Source organism: Grampus griseus (genome assembly GCF_964374135.1).
Source record: "Grampus griseus genome assembly, chromosome: 20".
NCBI classification, from domain to species: Eukaryota; Metazoa; Chordata; class Mammalia; order Artiodactyla; family Delphinidae; genus Grampus; species Grampus griseus.
In genome coordinates this window covers 24,535,232-24,547,028 of record NC_139014.1, presented here as the reverse complement: position 1 = coordinate 24,547,028, position 11,797 = coordinate 24,535,232, and the positions used below count along the sequence as shown (strand labels likewise).

Here is an 11,797-nt window from a genome sequence, read left to right as displayed (position 1 = left end):
GGAATCGCTCTGTACAGATCCAAGAAAGCACTGGGCCAGCTCTGCTCCCCAGCTGTTGCTCGCAGCACCTCCCAGCCTCTGCACAGGCTATTTCTTGGGCCTTAAATACCCTTCCCAAATGGCGAGCATCCCTTGACTGCACGGGCTCAGGTACCCTGTGATGTAATACCCGCCTCTCTTCACCCCAAAGTAAAACTGACCCCTTCCTCCTCTGCTCTCTGCTGCACCACACACGCGAGCACCCTGTGACCTGCTGCGGCAATGACCTGATGGAGTGTATGTCCCTGCTGTTATACCATGCGCTCCAGAGGGCAGGGGCTGTCTCATTTGTCCATGTCCCGGTGCCCGGCCATGGAGGCTGCTCAGCGAATATTTGCAGAAGGGATGAGGACGGTGCCTGCTCCCCAGATGTGCTGGATTGAGCAGATCCTCACGTAGCTATCCTCACACATGAGGCACACATGGCGTGGGTAGTGGCCTTGTCACAGTGGGGGCAGACAAGCCTCACCTGGCTACACGAGCTTCTGCTCTGTGCCCCTGGAGTGTGGGCTCTGGAAGGTAGGCGCCGGGCTTGGCCAAAAGTGGAGACATCTAAAACGTGCCTTGTGCCCCTTAGCTAGGTCTAGAAGTACAGAGAATAGGGAGGCAGCTCTGCGCCACGGAAAGGGAGTCCAGAGACCAGGTTCTACCTCCAACCTGACGTGTGTCCCTGGACAACCATGGCCCCCTCTGGTCTCCGGGCCTCCTCGGCGAAACAAAGGAGGGGGTGCAAACTCCAAGAGGACACAGACCACTTCTGCTTTGCCTAGAACTGTGCCCCTGGCACCTAGAACTCAGCCTGGCACATCACTGGCACACAATAAATGTTTGCTGGGAGAGTGAAAGTGGCAACCCTGGTCACCACCAACAGCCTAGGATTCCCAGCAGAGAGACCAGCCCCGGTCCGTGTCCACCCGCCACACCTGCTCACCTGGCGCCTGAGTGGCCTCTGAGCCAGAGGGGAGCGGGCTGGTGGGGGCAATTTGGGGATGGTGCCCCACGTGGGAGCACCGTGGGGCTGGAGCAGGTGGGGTGCATCTTTGGGAAGCTGCAGGATGTAGCTGGTGTCTGCTGGCTGGGAGTGAACGGACAAGACAGAGCCTGTGAGGGGAGGGGGGAGGGGGAGAGAGAAGAACTGGAGAGTCAGTGTGCTGGCTCCCACCTGAGTCCCTCCCGTCCGCTCTCCCCACCGGGGCCTCTACCCTCACCACCCAACCCCCACCCTGGATTGAAAGCCACTCCCCTCAGGCGGGGGCTCCCTCAGGCGGGGGCTGGCTGACCCCTTCAGGCTGGGGGCTCCTCAGAGGTAGGAGAGACCTCTTTGTCTGCCTCAGTACCCCTACTTCCCGAGGACAGGACTGGGCTTAGGCAAGGACGGATCTCCTGGTGTGAGCCGAGCTGGCCTGCCCCCAGCCTTGGTACCTGACTGAGCTTTGGGGAGCCCCCAGCCCCTGTGTCCCAGGGACCCCTCGGCAGTGCTCCCATCCCGGCACATGTAGCTGTCATTGGGCAGAGAGTGCGTTCGGCTGACCCCAGACTTCCTCACAGTCAGCAGATCTGGTCTCAGCATGACGGGCACCTCCTCAGTGTGGGACTCCATCTGCAAAAGGAACAGGGGAGGGAGATGGGAGGAAGAGGGGGCATCCAGATTGGGTAACTGAGGCAGAGCTTGGCAACAGAAACCAGAAGCCCACCCCCACCCCACACCCCCGGCCAAGGCCCTGGCCCCCATCCCCTCCCTGGACAAGGTGGTGATGGGATGAGTGTGGTCGGGGAGAAGGGACAGACACATGGAGAGCCCCCCATACACAGGGAGGAAGCGGGTAGGAGGATGCCCTGCCCCCAGAAAACTATTCATACTGCATCATCTTGGAGCTTTCCACAGGGGATGGCAGAGGGGTGAGGTGTCCAAAGGAGGGAGAGCAGCCCCCAGCCCCCAGCCCCCAGCCCAAGAGCTCATTCTCAAGGCCCCATTGAGAGTCTCTGACGCTGCACAGTGGAGAGTTAAAAGCTAACAACAGCCCCCCATCCCAATCGCTGTTCTGGGGCTTGGGGAGTAGGGGAGGGCCTTCCTAATGAGCAGGAGACAAGGCAGCCCCGGGACTGCCTGCAGAACGGAGGCTGTTTCACCATCCAAGTCCTAAGGCAGCCCCAACACCCAGCACTGGACAAGGGCGGGGCTCACGTGAGCTGAGTGACGGCTGAACACTAAGAGTGTGTCACAGCTGGTTCAGCCCCCTCCCCACCTCCCTTTAATTACACAGTGACTCTGGCAGGTGGTGTGTGAGGAGCAAGGCCTGGGTACCATGGGTTCAGGTCCTCCCTTCGTGGACAGACTGGGGATGGGAGTGGATTTTTTTTTAATCTATTTCAAAGAAAGGCAATAATCAGCCTTTGACCCCAGCTGGAGGGAGACAAGGCTTGTTCCCAAGAGATTTCTGCATCACCCTGTCCGTTCCTGGCTCTCAGAGAGGCTGTAGGTTCGTGTCCCGATGTGGACCCAGCCAGTTAAGTAGCCCCAGAAGGCCTGAGAATGGCTGTGTCAGAAAGCAGTCTGGATCCTTTACTTCCTCTCTCAGCCCAGGCTCCACTTCTGCCAACCACTCCAAGACCCCCAGGAACCCCTAAGGTCAAGGCCCTGCCCCAACAGAGCCCCGCTGTGAGGAGGGGCCCCCCGTCCCTCCTTAAGTCCCAAGAGGAGGGGGAAGACAGGAAGGAGGGGGCTGCCCACAGTCAGATGGGGACGGGGGAGCCGGGCAAGGCTGGAGAAGCTGTCAGAACACAAAGAATCGCCCCAGGACGTGGGGACATACAGGGACAGGGACGGGGGAGATAGGAACGGCCCCCCAGGTGGAGAAGGGCATGGTGGTGGCAGCAGAGATGTGGCTCTCACCCACTACGTGGTGGTGAATGGCTCATGTTGGGGCAAGGGGGGAAGCGGAGGTGGGAAGGAGGGGTGCAGGGAGGGGGAGGGCTGGCTTGCACGGGGCTCCACATACAGAGACCAACTCTGTGTCCAGACAGGCCCTTTGGTCAGCTGCCTGATAACGCCTCTGATCTGAGCTCTGTTACTCCTGGGCGTCTGGATTAACCCTTTCACAACTGCTGCCCCTGGGTCCTTCTGGGCAAGGCCCCAATTTAATCTTATCTAATTGCTTTGTCCACCGTGGGGAACCTGAAAGACCTAGCAAAGCCTAGAGCACTAAGTGTTGCCTCCGGGTGGGGCCTGGTGTCAGAGTGAGAGGAGGGGAGGGAGCTGGAGCCCTGCAGCCAGCCCAGCCCCTGGGGAGGCAGGGGGAGCAGTGGGGGGCTGTGTGTATGTACATTGCTCTCCAGGGCACTAAGTAAGAGTGTGTGAGTGTCATCAGGCAAAGAGTCATCCGTCAGAGCTACAGAGCAGGACAGTTCAGACACAATCTCTGACGTCAGAGACAGAGCCTCCGTCTCAGCTAGAGGGATCTAGACAGGGAGAGAGATGATCAGGCATAAGAAACAGAGACAGTGCACATTCTCGTGTGTGCACGCACACACACGCACACGCACACACACGCGCGCGTGCGCACACAGAGCCCCTCCTCCCCGTCACAAAGCGCAAGGAGAAAAGGCCTCCTTTCTCTCTCCCCACCCCTTTCCCAAGTAAACTGAGAGCGCCTCCCCTCCTCCCCCCAAACCCCTGCTCTGATCAGAGAGGCTGCGCAGGCAGCGAAGAGCCAGGGCAAACACTGACAAAGCAGGAGACACAGAAACGCGTTCTAAAGATGCCCCAGGAACCTTGACAGCCCCTCCCACACTACCACCACCCAGGGAGGGAGCAGGGAGAGGGAAGATCCAGGAAAAAAATGAAGAAAGGTCCGCAAAGCGCCTCTCTGCTCCCAGCACAGACAGAGCAGCATGGGGGGGGGGGCGGTGCTGGGGACAAACCTGCCAATCTGATGACTGCTTTCTGACTATTCTCTCTGCTTCCAAAAGCCTGGCAGAACTCGGCCTCCCCCCAGGTTCTGGCGTCTCCCCTCCTGGGCCCTCCTCTGCCTGCCCTCTCCAGCTTAGGTTCTGGGAGATGCTCTCCTCCCGCTGGTCTGAACTGGGTTGGGCCACCACAGCGTCTGTCTGGCTCACCTGGGATCTGCAGCCGGGCTTCAGTGCCTACAGGGTCCTGGGGGAGAGCGGGGCCATGCCTCCCAGATGAGCTGACTGCCTGGTCACCTTCTCAACACCCTCCTCTCTCCCAGCACCCTTCCCCATGAGCTTCCTTCAGGATGGGAGGCCTTGGGAAGGGACTTGCTTTCCCACTGATCGTTCTAGGTCGTTGCCAGGTTCAGGTCCCTGTAGTCTATCTGAGGCTGAATCCCAACAAGAGGTCAGGAACCCTAGAGGCGAGGTCCCTTCCTAGTCAAGGATCACCATCCCTTTCTTTGATCAGGCTACAGATGCCCCAGGCGCTGGGAACCTGCTTGCCCGCACCTTCATCCGTCATGGCCCGCGGAACACTAGGCTTTCTACCTCCAGCTGATGCCTGTCTCCTTGCTTCCGCTCTGGGTCTACCGGGGGCTTTCCTTCAGTCCTTGACCTAGTGGGAGGGTTGGTGGGGTGCACCTCCAAGTGGAGGGGGTCAGAGGCGGCCAGACAGGTCCCAAGAGGAGAAGGAAGAGGACCCCAGAAAGCAGACCGCAGTGAAATGGGATTGGGGGAGAAAAGTATGTGGTGCTGTGGGAAGGGGCGGGGCTTGAGGAGGAAGCCAAGTCCTATTCCACACGGGGTCCCCGGAACCCACTCCCAGCTGGAGCCTTCCACCCACTCTCAGGACCAGGTCAGAAGCCACTGGCTACGGATAGCACCCATCATGCCCAGCTGTTTCCTTAGCTTAAAAAGCCACCAAACAGAGGACTGGGGAGGGGGAGGGCACTGGATACGGAGAAGGAGACTGTGTTCTAAGACATGTCCCTCAATGGGTCCCCTGGCCACCTGCACTCTCCCCCGAAGCACCTCTCCCCTGGATCTGGTACCTCACTCCCCCTACCCGCTAAGGTCCCACTGCCAACTTGTCTTCTGCTCCATCCATTTCTTTTCTTCCAGGTTCTTTCTTACAACTGCCCTCTCCAGACCCCTCCTCCAAGTATCCTTCTCCCTCAGAAGTGCAATCTCAGCATTCCTACCTTCCAACCATGTGTTCCAGAGGTTGATCTCAGCCTGAAGAACCCCTGGCTGCCTCCTGCCAGGCCCAAAGCGCAACTGAGGCCCTGAGGCTGTTCTTTCCCCAGACACCCAATGGGCAGGAAACACCCTCCCCGACCCCGTCCCCAGAAGCATGGCACAGCATGGTACAGCCCAGCACAGTCAGGAGAAGGGGCACAGCACAGGGACACAGTAACCTGTGGGTTGGAGCCGCCCAGGCTGCGGGTGGGAGGGAAGGCAGAGGGCGGGCCTCCTGGGCCTGCCAGCTCGTCCATCAGCTTCAGCTCCCCCTCCAGGGAGCCCTGGATCAGCAGGGATATGGTGTCAAACAGCTGTCTGTCCTGGGGAGGACCAGCCCATAAGGGGAGCCAGAGAGTCAGGGGCGTGGGGGTCAGAGGAGCAGTAACGGGAAATGTCATGGCAGGGGATTGAGAAGAGTCAGAGACAGAGAAAGAGGTCACACGCGTGCACACACACGTACACACACACACACACGCACGCACACGCACACACACAACAATAACAACAAAGAGACAGAGAAGGAGGAGGGGATGTGGAAGGTGGGGAAGAGAGAGGTGTGGGAGGAGAAAGAAGAGATGGGAGATGGAACATGAGAAGAGCCCACAGCGGGAGAAGGAGAAGGAAAGAGAAGAGACCAGGGGAAAAGATTGAGAGATGGAATCAGGCAGGTTGAAAGGGGGGGAAGGAAAGAGGTTTGGCAAAATCAGGGCGAGAGGGTAAGAAAGAAACAGGAAGGAAACAGAAAACAGCCTTGAACCTAAGAGCCAGGAAGGGGAGTCCGGGCCGAACGGGAGGCACCGGGACGGATGAGCCAGCACGTGTGCCAGCGGCTTGCCGGGGTGGCCCCACGCTGTGAGCGCAGGCAGCCATCTCTGGGGCTGGGCAGGGGCCTGCTCACCCCTCCACATGCAGGCAGGGGTCAGACGACTCAGGATGAGCCCCAGGGTCTGCTTGCCGCCCGCTCCCTGTACACCACCCAACCACCGAGCCGCTGAGCACCCATGCCACCGGTCTCTGTCCCACACCCCCTTGAGGCGAAGGGGGTGTTTGCTCACCATGGGGTGCTCCAGGGAGAAGTGGGAGACTGCTTCAGCATGGGCTGCAGCATGTGGGGCCCCAGGCTTGGGGCTGCCAGGGCTGTCGGGGCCCTCGGCCCCAGGCCAGAGGAAGGGGCTGCCCGGTGGCGAGGGGGCCTGTGGGCTAAGCGGCTTCATCTCCAGCTCCAGCTCAGCCTCCAGTTCGGCCTCCTCCTTGGCCTCCTTGTTGCTCTCCTCCAGGTGCTTCATCAGCACAGCAATAACCACATTGACCAGCACAAACTGGGCTGTCAGCACGAAGGACACGAAGTAGATGGGCGAGATGACCGTGTTGTAGCAGGTGGACTCCTGGTCACAGTCCCGGAGGGTGTCCTGGGGAGGCGGGTTAGAAAGGTGAGGCTGTGAGGACAGTGGACAGAGCCATCCTGGGAAATCAGGTCTCTGGTGTCACGGAGCTTTGCAGGGGGAGAAGGAAGGGCAGGAGGAGGGAGTGACGGTGTCCTGTGGGCAGAAGAGTGCTAGACACCGTCCTGGGAAGTGTGAGTCAGAGCATGTCCTGGGGAGAGGGAGTTCCAGAGTGTTCCGGCCTGGGGGACAGGAGGTTACATGCTTTTATTCACATCCAGTTCATCTTGAGCCAAGAGGCGGGGCTGTCTCCTTGGGGCCCGGGCCAGCCCTGGGAGGGACCTCGCTGCGGTGGGCTCTCACCTTCATAATGCCATTCCAGTTGTCACCTGTGGAGACTCGGAAGAGGGTCAGGAAGGCCATGCCAAAGTTCCGGAAGGTGGCATGGCGGCCCAGGCCCTCGCAGGGGTGTGTCTCGTCACACTCTGGAGGAGAAGGGAAGGGGACAGAGGCCCGAGTTAGTCCGGGAGCTCCTGGGTCTCCAACCCTGGCTCCTCTGCCCTCCCTACCCCAACTCACCCAAGTCTCCAAAGAGCTCCACGCCCAGAGCTGCAAAGATGAAAAACAATAACATGAAGAGAAGTCCCAGGTTCCCCACCTGGAAAAGAGGAAAAGAAATGGAAAAGGTGCCACCGGATCTCCCAGCCAGCTTCCCTGAGCCCCCGCCCCTTTGGAGAGCACCTCTCCTTCCCGAGAGGACCCTTCCCACCCGCCCCCGCCTCCCAGCTACCTGGGGCAGGGCCTGCATCACTGTGTCCAGCAGCGCCCGCATGCCCACAGCCATCTTCAGCAGCTTTAGCACTGCAGGACAGGACAATGTCGTGAGCTGGCCCCTCTGGGTCCCAGTCACACAGCTGGTGGAGCCAGGGCCGGCTGCCATGGCTTCACCCCCACCCTCGGCCCAGCTCCCAGCTTTCCCTTCTGGCAGAGGCTGGAAGGAAGGCTCACGGAACCCACACCCACCCCGTCCCTAGCCAGGCAGAGCTGAGCCCTGCCATCTCCCCCTGGGCAGGTCACCCTGGGAGGGTGGCCATGGTGGGCAGGCAGCCGGGCACTGACCTCGGGCGATACGCAACACCCTCATGATGCGGATGATGGTGGGGTTGATGGGCAGTGAGGCGTTGACCTCGATCTCCTCCAGCGTGATGCCCATGATGGACAGCAGCACAATGGCCAGGTCCAGCTGGTTCCACCTGAAAGCCCAGGACACAGCTCCCTGAGGGGGGCACTGCAGAGGAGGGGGCAGTCGTGGCAACACGAGTGGCACGTTCTCAGCCACAGAAAGGAGAGTGGAGGTCAGCCTGTCCAGCCTTTCCATCCTGCAGAGAAGCGGTGGTTTATCTAGTCACACAGCCAGTCGGCGGCACAGGTAGGGCTAGGACTTTAGCTCGAGGGCCTCTGCTTTTCGTTTTTTATCTAGCATTAATATGGTATCTGCTCTGTGCCAAGCACCATTTGAAAGACTTTACAAATAGGAACTCACAATCTTCACAACTCTGTGATGTCGATACAGCTATTATATCCCATTCTATGGATGAGGAAACGGAGAGCGATTAAGTAACTTACCAAACTTACCCGCTTCTAAGTAATGGAGCCAGGATTCAGACCTGTCCAGGCAGTCTGGCTCCAGTCTAAGCCACACTGGTTTTCAGCTGTCAGTGTCTGCAGGCTCTGCCTTGCCAAGCTTCCTCCCTTCCCTCCCATCCCTCAGGCCCTGGATATACCCCCACCCCCAGCCCACCATCAGCCCTGGGTAGGCCCTGGAGTGCAGTCTGAACCTCCGGAGTCAAGAAAGGTCTTCAGGCACTAGACCCTCCGGGGCATCTCCCCAGGAGAACACACCCTTTCGTCCACTCCCCTACTCCCCTCGCCTCTCTTTTACCTGTCCTGGAAGAACCGTCGAAAGCCAAAGGCCACCAGTTTGAAAACTGACTCCAAGACGAAGATGACAGTGAAGATGTAGTTGCAGATCTTCAGAGCCTCGTCCAGGATCTGGCAGGGATGGAGGCAAGATGCAGGGTCTCTTAAGGCCCAGGGACGATGCCTGCCCTGACCCCTCTATCATTCTTCCCAGATCTGGGAGACAAGGTGAGTCTAAGGGAGCCTTTCATCTCTTCCCACCATGATGGCTGATCATTGGTCACCACTCTAGGGTAGAGTAGGGTTCTCATTCACATGCATGATCCAAACTTCATGTTGAAGGATCTCTCTCCTTGAGGGTCAGTGAGGAGATCACATGAGAATGTGCTGGAAGGCACAGAATGCTAGAACTGGAAGGGGCCTTTTGCATTATCCATTCAATGTCCCTATTTTACAGATGGGAAAACTGAGACGTGGAAGGCAGCTGACGGAGGCTTATTTGAGAGGTGGCAAGATCACAGGGGAGGTTTGGAGCTGGATGTTCACGAGAATTTCAGCTCCAGAAGGGCAGGCACTGGTCCGCCTTCTTTACCCTCAAAGGTCCAGTGTGTTTAAGATACTCAATAAATATCTGCTGGGTGAAGAAACCAGGTCCTCTACTTCCTAGCTGTGTGACCTTGATCAAGTCAACTAACCTCTCTGAGCCTCAGTGTCCTCATCTGTAAAACCAAGATGAGACCGATCTTCAGAGGGTCACTGCAAGGGGTACAAGAGGACCCCCTCTAGGGCACCCAGCACTCGCCGGAGGCGCTCTGGCTCAGGCTGGGTTAGATTCACCTGGCAGGCCCATGGCTGGAGGTGGGGTCCAGATGGCCAGTCACTTGCTCCTACCTGGGGCTGCTGGTAGTGCTCCATGGCCATAGTGACCACGTTCAGCCCAATGACACCCGTGATGAAGAGATCCAGGTAGTGGCTGGTACACAGGTGGTGGACGAGGAGCCGGAAGCGGGAGTAGTCCGAGTAGTAGGGTTTGCACTGGGCCTCTGGTGGGGCAGCGGGGCAGGGAGGGGGGAACAGAGCAGCCATCGGGCCCTGCCCCCTGCGTCCCCTCCACCCACAGTCCCTCACAGCCACCAGCCTCCAATGCCAGAAACATTCCAGCGTCATCAGCATCCTCGTCCTCCACGCACTGCTCTTTGGGGGCAGGGCCAGCTCTCTCAGGGTCACCCCTCCAAGCATTTGCTCTACTGGCTGCAGTTGGGCAAAGAAGGGGTCAGGACATGCAGAGCTCCCCACCCACATTAGACACCAGGTGAGCCCCCTTCCCGAGGCAGCCTCCCAAATCCAGCAGCCCCTCGTAACACCCTCAACTCGATGTTCTGCAGCAAGGCCAGATCAGTAGATGAAAAACGACCGGTCTTATTGGACTCAGAGGAAGCTCCGTCAATGCAGAGGGGAAGGCTCTTGCTCCCCCACCAAGCTCAGCCTCTCGAGGGGAGCAGAGGAGGTTACACAGAGCTGGGATTTGGAGATAAAACCGGAGATTGGAAATTGGACATCCTGTTGGCTGGCTGCCCCAACCCACCGAGAGGGCCTCCGGGGGCGGGGGCAGGGTCTAGGCCTCCTGAACCCTCACGTGGGGGAGGGAGGAGGGGCGGCCACAGGGCTCTGCCCTGGCGCACCTGAAGGGCTCACCCAGTTTCTAATGAGGCTGTGCCCAGCCTGCTCCTGGGGGCCAGGGCCGCTTCCCCTGCAGGCTGGGCTGGAAGCACTGTCTGAGATCTGTCAGAGGCATCGTATTTCTCTCGTAATTAGTGAACCACTTAGTTATAAAAATCATGGTGCCAGAAGGTTGACCTACTAAAGCAGGCAGAATGAATCTGGGGGCGGGAGATTACAGGGGGCCCTTCCTCCACGTGTGAGGAAAGGCCATGCCAAGTTGGGGATACATGTCATCAGAGGCAGCTGACAGATTGGGTCCCCAGGCAGCCACAAAGAAAGAAGAGGCACCCCGTGGGGAGGCTTGGGGCAGCCTCAGGTCCCAGACAGCCCTTCCCCCTCAGGAGGTCTAGGGCGGAAGCCAGCGAGCCGGGGCTGCAGCCTCTGAGGACTGTGCCAGGGGCGGCAGGAAGCTTTGGGCTCAGGCCAGCTTGGTTATAACTGTCCTTTCCCATGCAGGACTATTAACAGAGAGGTAAACTGAGGCGGGGAGCGGCCTGGGTGGGCCCCCACCAAAGGCCAAAGGCAGAAGAGTACCCAAGAGCTGCCCGTCCAGCCTCACCAGATGCCACGCACCAGCATCGGCCTTGAGGTGTGGATAACCGAGAGGCAGAGAGCCCCAAGTGTTCTGGTGCACCGTACGGCGCGTTGGGCCATATTTCTGTTTCCAGAGATGGGCCAGTCAACTGTGGCTTTGTTTGCTCAGGCAGCCCTCCCGGCCCCCAGGGGAATGGGGGTGGAGCGGCTGGGGTCAGGGGACAGCAGGAGGCCACAGGTCATCCACACAGCGATGCTATCGTGGAGGGTGACTGGGCGAGCCAGCCTCTTCCTTCCTTCCTTCGGTACCCACAGAACCAGAGGGCGCTAGGCGCCCAGCCGTGCCTTAGCAGCTGGAACTCTCTCTCTGCATTGACCTCCATAAGTGCCAGAAGCACCCGATCCCATTATGCTAAACTAGGGATGGAGAATTAACTGAAATGTTTGAACACAATTAGGTTAGAAAGAGTGGCTCATTACTAGCCCCGTTATTAGCTGAGACAATGCAGAGGAGAGGTTGGGAGAGTCCCCCCCCCCCCCCGTCACCCCAGTCTGACTGTGTTGGCAGCCCCAGGCCAGATGGAGCTGCTGTCACCACCTCCTGGCCTTGCTCTAGGAGTCTGAGGAGCGGGTGGAGGCCCAGAGGGAAGGTGGGGGCAGGACGACTGAAGCAGGACATCTGTTCACAGAGACCGGTCCCAGCCCTTGAGGTCTGTCCAGAGCCCTTCTACCCTCGGCCTGGACCCCAGACCAGCAGGTGCCCAGGCTGCCAGAAATCCCCCCATTAGAGCACAGGTCCAAAGAGTACCAGGGCCGACCTGATAAGCGTCTCCTCCGCCAAACCTTTTGCTTTACAGCGGGAGAGAAGGAGGCCCGTCAAAAAGTGAGTTATCTACACGTTGGGAGGCAGCAACGGAGCCGGGACCTGAACTCCCAGCCCCAGTCCCTCACCAGCTGCCAGGTGGGTTTAGACACAAAGCCTTGGGGCTTCGGCCCGGAGGGTGCCC

The 11,797-nt window shown here is 59.2% G+C and overlaps 1 protein-coding gene across 30 annotated transcripts in view; it reads right to left on the bottom strand.

Annotated features, from left to right (window-relative positions):
* The window catches only part of CACNA1G (calcium voltage-gated channel subunit alpha1 G), a gene marked incomplete at its 5' end in the record, with an annotated part of 61,966 nt that overhangs the window by 1,206 nt on the left and 48,963 nt on the right, over positions 1 to 11,797 (bottom strand). For 19 of the 30 annotated variants that reach the window (XM_082679085.1, XM_082679058.1, XM_082679077.1 and 16 more), the window contains 9 exons: positions 971 to 1,140; positions 1,462 to 1,639; positions 6,288 to 6,641; positions 6,978 to 7,099; positions 7,194 to 7,272; positions 7,405 to 7,475; positions 7,734 to 7,867; positions 8,557 to 8,666; positions 9,426 to 9,577. In XM_082679085.1, the coding sequence (XP_082535211.1) occupies positions 971 to 1,140; positions 1,462 to 1,639; positions 6,288 to 6,641; positions 6,978 to 7,099; positions 7,194 to 7,272; positions 7,405 to 7,475; positions 7,734 to 7,867; positions 8,557 to 8,666; positions 9,426 to 9,577 (1,370 nt within the window). Of the gene's footprint in view, positions 1 to 970; positions 1,141 to 1,461; positions 1,640 to 3,363; positions 3,499 to 5,408; positions 5,553 to 6,287; positions 6,642 to 6,977; positions 7,100 to 7,193; positions 7,273 to 7,404; positions 7,476 to 7,733; positions 7,868 to 8,556; positions 8,667 to 9,425; positions 9,578 to 11,797 lie in introns of all 30 variants that reach the window. The other 11 variants (XM_082679081.1, XM_082679080.1, XM_082679082.1 and 8 more) reach the window with 4 other exon arrangements.